At 38.8% G+C, this 14,169-nt stretch overlaps 1 protein-coding gene across 1 annotated transcript; it reads left to right on the top strand.

Moving 5' to 3' along the window:
• Positions 1–3,750: 3,750 nt before the first annotated feature.
• NCF4 (neutrophil cytosolic factor 4) lies at positions 3,751–13,512 on the top strand. The gene is made up of 10 exons (XM_042838027.1): positions 3,751–4,016; positions 4,897–4,981; positions 6,274–6,427; positions 6,747–6,817; positions 7,617–7,744; positions 8,998–9,055; positions 10,678–10,776; positions 11,517–11,647; positions 11,739–11,804; positions 12,583–13,512. Exons 1-10 carry the CDS (start codon positions 3,985–3,987, stop codon positions 12,809–12,811), a joined length of 1,053 nt encoding a protein of 350 aa, XP_042693961.1. The 5' UTR covers positions 3,751–3,984; the 3' UTR covers positions 12,812–13,512.
• Positions 13,513–14,169: the final 657 nt, after the last annotated feature.

The following is a 14,169-nucleotide window of genomic DNA, read 5'->3' as shown; positions in this document are numbered from 1 at the left end:
TGACCAGAGGTGTGTGTGTGTGTCTCTTCATTGTCTATTCAGAGAACTTCCACTTAACTAAAAAAAGCATTCATCTGAAGTTTCTAAACTAAGTTAAAGGAATTTAGTCAAAGGATTTCATCAAATAGATGGGGAAGTTTAACAATTAGGAGTGGTGTAGGATGGTTTGAATGCAGCACCGCAAATCCTAGCCCTAGTTTTGAGATTTGGGGAGGTGCAGTGAAAAAGAAATTGAGTAGATCTTTTGAACTAATGAAACAGATGAAGTAGAATCTTCTTTTCCTTGAATAGCAATAACTATGACTGACAAATTTCTGACTCTTTAGAGACACTTAGGAATCTAAAACACAGAGAATCTCCTGCCACAAAAGGTCACTGCTGCTGTGCACTTGGAGCTATTAAGCTTCTGGAGGAATGGCTGTAGGCATATGGTTACCTCATAGAGACATTCTACTTCTGTGCCTGCAATGACCATTTACCAGTTTTGACACTGGTAGTTAACTGGACTATCAGTCCAGTCCACCTCCAGCTCTTATCTGTCCTACACAGTATCAGTGACAAAGTCTGCATATTTCTTCTCTCTTTCTTCTCCTTTTGCCTCTTTATCCTGTAAGTGACATGCTAGTTGGTTAAATAAATGCTTTGTTCCTGTTTCCAAGCTTCCGTTTATTCTCACTTAGCCTAATCTTGGGCATGAGTACATGTCTGAGCTCTGCAAGAACAAAAAACCCACCCATTGCTTATCAAGAAGTTACTACTCTGGTGGTAAGATTTTCTTGAATTCTTGCTTTCTTAAGCAATCTGTTGTATCTTACCTCTATTTAAAGATCCACGGTAAAGGCTGAATTGTTTTCCACAGTGAGATGGCTACAGCACCAAGAACTAACAGAATCCAGAGTGATTCTGAGTGATATGCACTTGAGTGCATATATACAAAATAGCTGATAGAGACTAAAGAAAACCCACACTTTTGGAGGGTGCTTTTTATTCTTCAATCACCATTCCTTCATGAGTTGCTTTTGCTCAAGCAGTTAAGGTGCAAAGTGCGAGATTTAATTATGAGATCTGATTTGATATCCCAAAAACAGTTTCATTTTAAAAGATGGCCACTGTTTCTTTAGTATTTGTCTCTGCAGTATATATTTGTCTTGAGTATTAATTTCTACTATAAACTGCATGATCAAACTCACTGTCACGAAGAGTGGTAAATGTTCACCTTTACATTTCTTTGCTTTGAGATGGATTGTTTTGATAGCTTTGGATAGCTTTGTTATGTCAGCAGGGCATGATCATAGTCTTTTTCTGCAACTTTCTACTTTTCACCCCAAATAGGCTGTCATGGAAACTGTAACCAGCTTTAAATCAAAGCATATTTCCTAAACTCTACATATCTGTTTTCCTCTACTTTCTTCCTCCCAATTCAAAGTGCTCTCAGCCAACATGGATCGAGCCATTACCTGATGAAGAATATAAAAACAATCCAATCTGTTTCTTTTTCATCTGTCTTCAAAGCATGTATCCAAGGAAGAGAACATTGCTGCTGACCAGTAGAGCAACTGCCTCCTAAGGATTTAGTATCACTACCTGCAAGAGAACACTGACAGTCACAAGAAGGCAAACATAACAAGCTTATTTTATGTAACTTTTATAAAAAGTTTTGCACATCCATAACTCAGTTATTGGCACAGGATGCCCAGGGAGGTGGTGCAGTCACCGTGTGATGTTCCAGATCTGTGTGGATGTGGCACTGAGGGGTATGGTCAGTGGGCATGGTGGGAGTGGGCTGGCAGTTGGATCCTACTGGTCTTTTCCAAATATTTTAGAGGTCCTTTAATGATTCTCTGATTCTATAATTAGTGTGCTATTATAATAATGATAAGAAGTTTGAATATAACTGTATCTTAAATAATGTAAATGTGCATCAAGGCCTTCCTGAAAGAAGATGGTGACTATAAAAGCAAAATCCATACAAGTATGTAATATGAGTATAGCCCCAAATCACTTTTTCCCAAATCAGTTTGTCGGTTACAGCTCAGCCTCAAGCAACCACTCAGCTACTAATGTTCTGGTGCGACAGAAACAAATATTCTATATATTTTTCTAAAACAATAGATTGAATGAAAATGTTGTGCAAAACAACTCTTCTTTTTGTGTTTCTTTTTGCTGTTCAGATTTCTTGGACTGATTGTTGCAATATTCTTTCCTTTATAGATTAATACGTGATGGGACAAAATATCTTTTAATCGTATTATTCTTGTTCACTTTGTTCTGTCACTTAATACATTCTTTCTATGGCTTATGATTGAATGTGGTTATGCAGTACTTTTATAGGAAGGTGTAGAACAGATAGAAGTTATGTTTCTAGAGCTTACTGGTGTACACAACCAAAACGATACATTAGCTGCTGATGCTCTAGTAGTGTATGTAGCACTGTCATCAGAATTCTTTCACATCAAAATTTTGGAATACATCAAATCTTAGCATCCTTCCAGCCTTTCTCTTCTGTTGAAGTTTGCCTAGTTCTCGTGCCTTCTGCAATCTTTTTGCATATAAGGAGAGTCCCTCTTAATTTTCATGAGTTTATATACACTGATCTTGTAATTAAAAGTTCTGGTCAAGGTGATCTTCTTCTATTTCCTCCTGAAGGTCAGGAGATAGCAAGAAGATTGCAGTTAGAAAATTTCATTATGGTCATTCTCATTCGGGGCAAAGGAAAAAGAATAATTAGTCTGCCCTCAGGTTACATGAGAACTGCACATTTAGCAGGCCTAATCAAGAAAATGAAATACATAGCAGAGTGTGGAGATCTGGGAGATACTTACATCCAACATCAACATATTAAAAGTTCACAAGAAAGAGATGGGTGAAGAATTTGTTTCATTAAAACGCAGTAAAATGGAGCTTACTCTTAAGTCTGATGATTACAGTTGTCAATAAATTTTTACAGTGAGGGATGCTGGTTGACTTTTGTTCCATTGAGATGAGAATTTTTTGATGCTTGATGGCAGAAGGATAAGAAGAAACAAGGCATGCACTGAACATGGAAGAGAGTTAGAGGCTGAAGTGTGGAGGCAAATGTATTACAAATGAGAACTTTTTGGCTAGGGTGGATAAGATTTGTCACAACTTATTCCTTGCATTAGGAAATGATGGTTTCTCTGTCACTTCATTCCTTTTATTTGCTTCTTGGAAGATTTTAAACTCACATTACACAAATACTGCCCTCTGTGTATGAGGCAGAATGGTTAGGATTCTCCTTAGGTGATCTGTGACCTTGTCTTTGTGGATGGCAAACGTGGATTGTTTGGGACATATGAAGCTGAAAAATCTCTGGTCTTTGCAGGGCTTATGTCTTACTTGTGTTGATCACTCCTTCAGAACTCACTTTCTACCTCCTGTGCCTGATTTCTTGGCACCTGTGTCTTTGACAAGGTTGAATTTCCTGACCATCCTTTCTGTTCCCCCTCAAAAATTTATTCTTCGGCTCCACCTCCTGGCTCATGGTCTAGGGGAAAGAGGATCCTTGGGAATCACAGGGGCTCAAGAAGGGATCAGAGGTATTAATTCTAGCATATATGCCTTGTTAGTGCAGTGACGTTATAGCTGGGGCTATGCTGGCCTACTCATACTGGCTTCCAGAGACAAGTGGTGAACAATGAAGAGGTGAACAATGTCTCACAGTTTTTGCGTTTTGCTGGGCTTTTGGTTTCTCAACAGTGGCAGTTTCAATACGTAACGGAACTCACAAAAGAATCTTTCTTTCTGACTGGTTTTACTGCAGTACTTCCTCAATTCAGTGGGGGTGGGGAAGTACAGAAGACACTGACACTGAAACATTAGAAAAAAAGATCTCTGAGGCCTTGCAAAGGAGTCTTGATTCATACAGGGACAAGCACTGTGAGCAGGCTTCTCATATTCATTCAAGATCTACCTAAGAAGTAGAGGAACAGAGCTTAGCCATCTGGATTTGTGAAGCTGAAAAGCATGTCTCTTCCCCGACAGCTGCGAGAAAAGAGGTAACATGTCTGTCCTTCCTTCCTACAAGCCTCCATGTAACCTCTACGATCTGCACGTTTAATTTGGCAGCAAGCTTCGTTGATGAGTCTAACAGGCTTCTTGTTACCATAGCTGCCTGGCTATTAGGTTTCTTAGTGTTGAGCACGCTATGTAAAAAGTTGGAGTGGACTTTCTTTCTCCTTTCCTAGGAAATGTTCACGACCTGGGACAACAGTGAGTCACTATCCTCTTTATAGCCACAAACAGTTTTGCTTTCACTGGGATTTGTGACATGAGTGTTTGTAATATGACTAGTTCTATCTCTTGATCTCCATGGCCACATCCCTCTTAACAGTACGTGGTGGTATTTACGGTATTGTGGGTGGTGTTGATTCATGCCATTCTCCTTGTACAGCAAGGTATCGCAAGACTTTGCATCATTACTTCAGCCCTCCAGAAGAGCTATGTGTTGCGGAAACCTCTGCTTGGAATGTCTCATAGCAGAATAAATTAAGCTTTTCTTTTTTTTTTTTTTTCATAAGACCAGAAGACGTAAGATTACTTCAACTTGGCATTCCCTAGTGGATCATTTTACAGTTTGTTTTTTCTTCCTATCTCGCTCTTGATCCTTTTTATTTAAGTGTTAATATAAATATCACTCAAACAAGTGGTACAAGATGGAAGCAAAGGCAAATGTCTTCTGTTCGTTGAAGATTTTGTGCCAGTGACAAGGTCCCATAGGAGAAAGCACCAGACAGTTCATTTGTTTTATTGTGTGGACAATGTAGACAATAAACATTGGAGTCTGGTCACACAGCTGCTCTTTAGGTGTTCCTTCAGGGATCCCCAATCCTCTCCCTCCTTCCTGAGTGACTAAAATCATTTCTTCTTGCTTCACAGTGATTTTGACCAGCTTCCAGATGATGTACCTGTTTCAGCTAACATTGCAGATATTGAGGAGAAGAAAGGCTTTACTAATTATTATGTAAGCAAGGAGATTTATCTCTATATGTTCTCATCTCTGACTGGTTTGGTGAACCTGGTATAGCTGCTTTTTGGCATGAATAGTTCCATGCTGAAAACATCTCAGTGCTTGTGTTTTCTGAAGGGGAGACTAGTCTATCACACATTTAGTACATTTTTTTTTGCTGGATGAAACCTGACAAAGGTGTCCTCTAATACTTCTTAGTTTCTAAATTCTCACCTAATTGCTGATTTATTTCCTGTTAGAATGTTGTAACCTTGGTGAATATAGGGAGGAAAGGAATTCAGACAGTGTAGAAGGGGAGGGTATTAGCTCCATCTTCCCATGGTTCTGGCAAGTTAGGATTCTGCCATATACATGGTCTTCCATATATTTAGGTCTGACAGTGAGTCATGAAAGTGTGCACAGAAAAGGAATAGTACGAAAAGGGTGGAGATTTTCTGAAGAGGGGTTTTGCATGAGACCAGCTCAGTATGACCTCTGCAGACTGTGCTTTTTTTCCTGGAGACATTGCTCATAAAATCTTCCCACAGAAGTAAGCAGCTTTTACTTTAGAATGTAGTGATATTTTGCTGCTCAATCTCTGTGTTTCCTGATGGATCCAACTGCAATGTGACTCAGAGGTCAGTGCATGGAAATCAAGGACTCTTACAGCAAACAAGTTTGGCAACAGATAACACCATAGGAGTTTGAGGGAAGTCATTAAAAGTAAATAGTCTAAGGTGTTTTTTTATTTGTTTGTTTGCTTTTGTTTTTCATTCTATCCTTACTTGTGTTCAGATTACATAGACCAGAATTTCTGAAAATGTGTACTTCAAAGTCAAAGAGAAAAATGAATGCCTTCTACTTTGAAAACCAGTTCATTTACATTCCTGTCCAGAGATAGAGATGTACATTCTACTATTGAAAGTGTTGGCTTTGATTCCTTGGTGTCTTCATTGTATTTCAAATGACAGTATTTATATTTACCTCCTTAATACGCTTTGCTCCTCTCTGAGGGAAGGTGTGTAAGCACAAAGTGTCATCTATTTGTTTCTGGTTTTCATGTGATAGAAAGCAGCCACAGAATATGATGTACAGGAAAGTTGAACCCATACTTATACCACGCTATGTGGTATTAAGCTGTTAATTTCTAGTACTTAAGCGTGCAGATGCTTAACTGGAACCTTGCCTTCCACTCTGCCTCTAAGGCAATATTCCCACCACTGTAACACTGCCTATTGTATGCCTCACTCTAATTTTTAAACTATTTTTAAGTCTGAATGTCAACCTGAGTCCTCTCTCTGTTTCAGATGTTTGTCATTGAAGTAAAGATTAAAAGTGGTGGCAGATACCTGATTTTCCGACGCTATCGTGAGTTCTATGCCCTACACACCAAACTAGAGGAGAGATATGGGGGGGAGAACAAGAATAGCCCTTTTAGCTGCACACTCCCCGTATTGCCAGGTAAGCTGTGAGTAGCAAATCTGCACAATTAGTAGCTTTGTCCTTTCTTAGTCTGTCCTTGCGAGGAGGGCGTTGTATGGAAGTACGCAAGATAGCTATCTGGGACAAAGAATTAGTTCCCAGCTGTGGAAATTAGAGAAGTCAAGGCCATTGATGTCCCTCCGCAATGTGGTAAAATTCATATGGAAACCTAAAATCCTTTAGAAAATATCTATTTTCTTGGAGTTCCTGCTTTCTCTTAATTGCATTATTTCTCTGACAGCTTCCTTTTTTTTTTTTTTTCCCCTTCAATAACTGCCACTGGTTTTATGTTTCCTAGGGAAAGTTTATGTTGGGCTCAAACGGGAAATTGCTGAGAACAGGATTCCTATCCTAAATATCTACATGAAGGTAAAACTTTGTTATAAGATAGAGATAGCACTGAACACTGCAGATACTTTACCCCTTGAAATCAACAGAAAGAGATGTTACTGTTATAGTCCTTCATATCTGCTGCTCTCTGCACCTTTTTTCAGAAGACACAGTGTCCACACCACGGGACAATCTGCAATCCTAGTCGCCAGATTGTTCAGACTGTAGGGATCCATTGGAATACGCACTCCACAAAGGAAGTGAAAACCTGCCTTCATGTCTAGATAGATATATTTACAAAACAAACAAACAGGATGTGTTTGGTGAATCTTAGGTGAATCTTAGGATGTTGCATGAATACGGGGTTAAGTTCACCTAAGGGATTAGTAAAGCAGAGTGAGCTTTGGAATATACCTGCTTCACAGTCAGGATAAAGCCAGCAACTTCAAGGTGAGAAATTATTGACTGCAGGTTAACGGGAACTCTGACTTTAAATCGGTAATGGTCTGAAGCATAGGTCAAGTCTGCCAGTACTTAAGATTGCCCTCTTTCCACAGTCATTCATGTTCTGAAAGGAAACACAAAGGAAACAATTTACTCCTGCAGTAAATCAGGCACACAAAGAGTGAAGCAATATGTTGGCCAACCCTAAGAGTAAACAGGAGAAACTGTCAGCTGTTCAGCCTAGTCCTGCTGAGGGAAAAGGGAGAGGAGGAAGATTTTTCTGGCAGCAATAGTGATCTTGTAGATCAGAGAAGCATATTTGGTACATGCAAATAAATAGAGAATTGATCTTTCCCACTGTTATTACTCCACTTCCTACTTGCTCTTGGCACAGAACCTACTCTGCCTACCTGTTTGGGTGTTGATGGATGAAGAGGTGCGTCTGTTCTTCTACCACTCCAATTTTGATAGTGAACAGGTGCCCAGAAGGCTGAGACGACTTCGCCCACGGACGCGTCGAGTGTAAGCGATTGACATGTTTTTTTCAGTTTGATGTAGGAGATGCTGTCCAGTTTTGTGAGGAAAGAGAACTGATGATCATCACTGTGTTTCCCAGAACAAAGGCAATCCATGAAGTCCTAATATAAGGATTTCTGTGGGAGAGCAAAAGAATGGCATTTCTTGCTTTCAAAAATGTAAAGTTTTTAAAGCGCAGGTGGTATTTCATTAAAAGGGAAATTAAAAATTGATGTTATAGTTTGCTTTTTCAAAAAAAAAAAAAAAAAGCTCCCTAACCATTGATAATTCTTTAGAGGTAATATCTTGTGGTTTTAAGTTGAAGGAAGGAAGATTTAGATTGGATGTCAGGGGGAAGTTCTTTACAGAGAGAGTGGCGAGGTGTTGGAACAGGCTGCCCAGAGAGGTTGTGGATGCCCCGTCCCTGGAGGTGTTCAAGGCCAGATTGGATGGGGCCCTGGGCAGCCTGGTCTAGAATTAAATGGGGAGGTTGGTGGCCCTGCATGTGGCAGGGGGTTGGAGATTCATGATCCTTGAGGTCCCTTCCAACCCAAGACATTCTATGATTCTATGATTCTATCTATTATAATGTTCAGGCCAAGCATAAGGATGCAGGCTTGCAACACTAAAGTCAATGTGAGTTTTGACACCAAACCAAATAAGATCTGGTTCAGACAATAAATGAAACTGAATATTCAGTCTGTTCTTGTCTTTTGTCTGAATACAGGTCTGTCTTACATGCCAGTGTCAGCACCCTTTGCTAAGTAGATGTTGTACCTCATTACCCTCCACAGAAATTAATTTGCTTTTCAACACAGAAAAGATGGACTTTCTTCCTTTTCACTTTCCCCAAAAGGTGCAAAACCTGTGAGTGTGTATGCATTCCTGAGTGTATGTATGACAGCAGTTTGAACTGAGTGCCATAAATGCTAGAAACAGAAATGCCCAGAAGGTAGAGTGGAGCAGCTGAGCAATGCTGTAAAAGACAGGTCCAGCATACTGACTGTATTGAAAATTCCATCTGTTCTCAGCAGCAGACATCATCAGATTGCTGCTGCTCTGCACTGAAACCAGGAGAACTAGGGCAATGTTGTTGCATCCATATTTATTTACTTCCGTGCTGCACGCAGTCATGCACTTTCTCCAGTGATCTGTGGCTCGTCTGCATTATAAATAATGATAATGTGGACACTGTACTGATCACGTAGTGTTTCTGATGACTAAAAAGACAAATTTACCTCCCTGTTTTCTCTTTCCAGTAAAAGCATTTCATCCCAACTGCCTGTTTTGGACCGTGTAACAACTCCTCGGGCTGAGGTGAGTAATTCGCACAATCTGTCATTGAGGACAGAGATTAACTCTGTTTTGCTCTGGTATCTCTTTGATCAAGATGCCTTTTCCAATTAGAGCTTTGGGAAGAGAGGGAAAGTGAAATCGACACAGGAAAGCAATTGCTTTTAACAATAAGGAATGAAACACAGAATGGAAAGAAGGGCTCTGTTCCTCGTTACATAAATAATAAGAAGGGCTGTTGTGAAGTCAGAATAACAGGAGATTCAAAACTGAGAGACATGTACTGCCAAATGGTCCACATTTACATAGTTACACCCATAAATTACATTTAAAGCAAACTGAAGCTTCGGTCTCATTGAATTCAGCATATGTTTGAAAGCTTTGCAAGTGAGGCATCCTGGCAATTTATGTAACATTAGAGTTCTACTGAAAGTGCCTGTACTCTTCTCTTTTGCTGTAAATTGTCTTGGTATTAGACACATACAACTACCTTGCAAGTGGTGCTTGTGGACTTGCTTTCCGGAACACGTGACTTTTTCACGTAATGTTAATAAAAAACATGCAATTGCTTTGAGGTTGTTTTGTTTCTATGCTGACGATAACAGCTGTCAGATCTGCCCATATCTCTTGGGTTTTATGTATTCTTTTATTAATATTTAATCTACCTACCAAAACTTTTCGATAGATCAAAGAAAAGCTTTTGAAGGAGCTATTAAATAGACATATGAACTGCTAGCATGATAGTTATTGTCTCTTTTTATTAGGAGAACCGTAAAAGACAGCCTTTAGAGGCTCTGAAATTTGGCATTAACAAGACCAAAAGAACCATCACAACACTGAATAATAGGGAACATCTTTTCATTTTTGCTCTTCTAAGAGCATTTAAATGACTGCTGTGTTCTCAAAGGACAATGGGTAGATGCGTGTTTTTGATAACTCAGCAATTTTAATTATTCAAGAACAGCTTGTTAAGATGGTGGAATATGTTTGCCTCTTTTTTTTTTTTTTTTTTTTTTTTTTTTCCTGAAGGGGGCATCTAAGTTCCACTTTAACCACACATTAGTTTCATGGACTTTCCCAAATCTCTCAGTTCAGCACACAGGCCTGAAAGCTAGGTGTAGAAAGAACATTTAGTTACCTTTAAATTAGGACACAATTCCAAAACTCCCTAAGGCTCTTTGTGACATTTTGCAGCAAATCACAAAGCTGTAAAACTACAGAAATAATACATTTTTGGTTTGATTCTCAGGATTTCAAGTTGTCAAGATTTCAAGCTGTCAATCGTTTTCAACTCTGCTGACTTACTTGCTTTAATGTGTTTTCAGTGTCTTCAATTCTCTGGTGCTCCATGTCCTGACACTTCTAGAATCGTAGCATGTAGTCCTTTCAGAGCCACACTTATCCCGATGCTCTCACTACTCCCACAGAGCATTTCTGTGTGTGCAGAGCAGGAGAAGGAATTGTGAGAACTGCACACTGCAGTCATTTATGTGACCTTAGTTCAGAAATAGATCTGCGCTGACAAAGTGCATGCTATTCTGCTGCTTACCTTCTGTCTGTGCACTTCAGGAGCAGATTAAAAAAAAATAATAATAATCACATGTATAACTGTGAATTAATAATTTCAGTGTTATTGCTTTCCGTAGGCACTATTTGATTTCTCTGGAACCAGTAAACTGGAACTCAGTTTCAAGAAAGGAGACTTGATCTACCTACTTAGCAGAGTAAACAAAGACTGGTTGGAGGTAAGGCTGTGGCAGTGGTACTGAATTATTGGCATACCTTTACATGAGTAGAAAGGGGCTTTCCTAGTCCTTGGGATCTTTCTCCTTCTTTCAAGGGGAAACTGTATCATAATTGTGTGTCACAGCCAGGAAGAAATCCTTGACTCCATATTTGAAATTGTTTTCTCCTGTAATGGTTTTTAGCTTACAAATTTCCTGCCCTCTACACTTCAGTTTTCATTTGCATTTTCTTCTGCTGGAATGTCCTTTAATTCTTTGGAAGTGATTAGAGCACAAAAAGGCCACAGAAAGGAGATGGAAACTCCATTTCAGCGATTAATTGGTTTCTTGCCTTGGGGTGAGTTGCTATATACTTCATGCTTCATACCGCAACACACGTCAGCTTAATTACAGAGAACTTGGGCAATGCAGCAGTGTTCTGAAAAAAGGATGAGGAGAACATACTGTGTGTTTGTTGATATGGCATCTCTGCTTGCTCGAACACCACAGCATTCCCTAGTAACCATCTGATGTTCATTTTTTTTGCACTCAGTTTCACTCATCTGCCTTTTTTTGGACTATGCAATTGTGTAATCCTTGTGTAGAGATAGCGTAAGGTCACTCCCATAGTCTGTCTTTTCTTGCTTATAGAAGAACAATTCTTACTGTTGTTTCCATGGTAATTAATTAAATTTCAGAACTTATCACACGTAGCCAAAATTGCAAGTTTTTCTTCATGCTAACCCTTCCTGTAATTCCAGGGAACAGTTAATGATGCCACTGGGATTTTCCCATCTGCTTTTGTGAAGATCATAAAAGATTTACCACAGCAGGAAGACACAGTTAATAAAATACGCTGTTATTACTATGATGAGACAGTAAGCACTATCAGGTAATAATAAAATAGTCTTCCCGGCTTCTGCTGAAGAGATGCCAATATTCTGTTTCATGATATGCAATTATTAGATTTATCTGTGTTACAGGGATATATCAGTGGAAGAGAATCTGAGCAGCATTCCATTATTCAAAGATCTTATGGAACTGATAAAGTAAGTGGAAGCAGCTGGATGCCTATTTAATATCATTTGTCAAGTCCCTTCCAGTCCTAAATTTTCTACATTTTACTTGGCCATCACCATGTTTTGGATGTGAAACTCTTTTCAAGTGTTTCACTTAAGAGTGTGTAATGTGATTTGGCTGAGGCCCATCTGTGCAGACAGCAGTTTGCTTTGGGATTGTCAGCAAGTGTTGCATGCCACACACAAATGCCACACATGTTCTGGGCAGCATTTTCTATTTCTTGCTGTAAGATCAGAACCATGCTCCCAACCAAGGGTCTGTTGTCTAATATACTTGTTTAGGATGCAGGACATTACCTTATAATTTGTAAAACCAGTGTTGAAATAGTTTGAAGTAGCACTGAACATCAAAACGTTAGAATATTGAATATCAGTATAGTGATATGTGTAAATATTCTTCCATTCCTTAGCCTGCCCTTCTCTCATAAAAGGGAACAGCAAGCAGGCAAAAGTGGTGAGTAACCACAGTCAACTCATATGTATGGGAATTTTTTCCAGCTCACAGAGTAATCATGCTGTGCACATGGACTTACTGGAGATGGTTCTGTCAGGCTTCTTAGCTTAAATATAACCCAGCATGAATGTGTCTGTAGAATTTTTAGTACTAGCTGTATTAAGAATGCCAAAACACCCAAGGCTTAATGTGACTTTTAGAAAAATTAATTAGATTGCCTGTATATCGTTCATCATGCGTCACCTCCCAGGCATTCCTTGACTTGTGGAAATCAATTCATTTCTTTTCTACCAGGCAGGAGTTTGACCTACATGACATTGTTTTGAATTACCGGGACCTCGATGGCGATCTGATCCGGCTGCTCTCTGATCAGGACGTTGAACTCATGGTGTCTCAGAGCAAGAAGAGGTCTGCTGAGAAGCATTTCTTCCCTTGGAAGTTGCACATCACTCACAAGGATGACTTCAGTGTCTACAGCACTAGTCCAGGAATAGGTGATACACAAACAGTTAGGGCAACATGAGTGCTGTAGGGTAGCAGTTCCAGTAGGTAGCTACATCATCCCTCAGGAATCCTTCTCTGCAGACAGTTTCTTTTAACAAGGCTTTGAACAGAGCTTGAAAAGAGTCAACTTCCCTTTCAATGTAAAATCTGTGCTTAGCTTTTTGAGCTGTTTAGCACTTCTCTGTAACAGAGATATCTTTATGCAGACCAGGGAACGAGAGGAATAGAGAAGTAAAATTACTGGATTTGTTCACAAAGCAAGCCAGTGTTACGCTGCAATAAATGTTGAGTGTCCTGAGCCCAAAATCTGCTCTAATCTCCATCCTTGCTTCTAGAGCCAATTACTTGCCCAGAGTGTTTTCATAAGCTTTTATTTTATTTATTTTATTTTGTCCCTGACTGCAGTTCTGGAAGCATGAAGAAAACTTTATTTCAGCAAAGAAATTACAGCCTGGTTTTGCTTTCTTCTTTCCTTTGGCCCATATTTTGAATTCTGTAAATCAAATCTAGTATACTTGCAGTGTTACTTATTGACTTCTCATAATTGTACAGTCTATTTGCTTCCACATTCTGGGATAAGTGATGTGATACCTGTCCAAGTAGTAATCTCTTCTTGGTCTCTCTTCTTCTGCTTTCTAACCCCTCACAGCAAAACAGAACTAACAATAAATGACTGCATCAGATTTTTCCATAAATAAACTTATGCATGTGTTTATTTTATCAGTTTCTGTTACATTTTTAAATTTTTATTTTTGGAGGGGGTGAAATAATGCTCTTTTAATTGATTAGTTAATTAATTTTGTTTAAGAAGGGAACTTGGAGAAAGAATTTAAATGTTACCTATTTAGCTTTTCTTAAGCAGGAGTTTGTTATTTAAAAAAGCCCCAAACCTTCTGGTCTTTTATTTATGCATATTAAATAAATAAATTTATGCAATTAAAATGTTCTTCTTGAACAAATTTATTGCTGCTTGCTAGAATAAGAAGTTACGTATGCTTTATGTAAATCCTAGAATACCTAAAATACTGTATTATAAAAATACCATGCAGTCATGGTGCTAAAAGGATACCACCATGCGTAAATATAATCAGGAAGAAGTATTGTACTTTAGATTCATTTCTTAATTTCTGTGGCATTATACTATACTTCCCCACTGAACCTCCCCCACTTACGTGTAGCTTTACATTAGTGCATATTTGTGCTGTAAATAATTAATTTATATTGAAAGGCAAGCATTTAGTTTCCTTAATTGAGATCAGTAAATTTCTTACTTGATTCTTTATAAAGTATATAGATCCAGCAATATATTACATGTGTACAGACCTGTATAAGAAAATACTCCTTTTCCAAAGCACTGTTACATGCTGCAGGACACAT

The sequence above is a fragment of the Centrocercus urophasianus genome, unplaced genomic scaffold (assembly GCF_019232065.1).
Source record: "Centrocercus urophasianus isolate 14NV4802_14NV808 unplaced genomic scaffold, USGS_Curo_1.0 seq_73, whole genome shotgun sequence".
Classification (NCBI taxonomy): Eukaryota; Metazoa; Chordata; class Aves; order Galliformes; family Phasianidae; genus Centrocercus; species Centrocercus urophasianus.
This window is presented reverse-complemented; position numbering and strand designations above follow the sequence as displayed.

Bases quoted from the DNA above. Each gene is read 5' to 3' on its own strand.
- NCF4 (XM_042838027.1), top strand. From the start codon at position 3,985: ATGTCTCTTCCCCGACAGCTGCGAGAAAAGAG. The intron at 6,818-7,616 runs GTAAAACTTTGT...CTCTTGGCACAG, and splicing joins TCCTAAATATCTACATGAAG to AACCTACTCTGCCTACCTGT. The intron at 7,745-8,997 runs GTAAGCGATTGA...TTCTCTTTCCAG, and splicing joins CGCCCACGGACGCGTCGAGT to TAAAAGCATTTCATCCCAAC.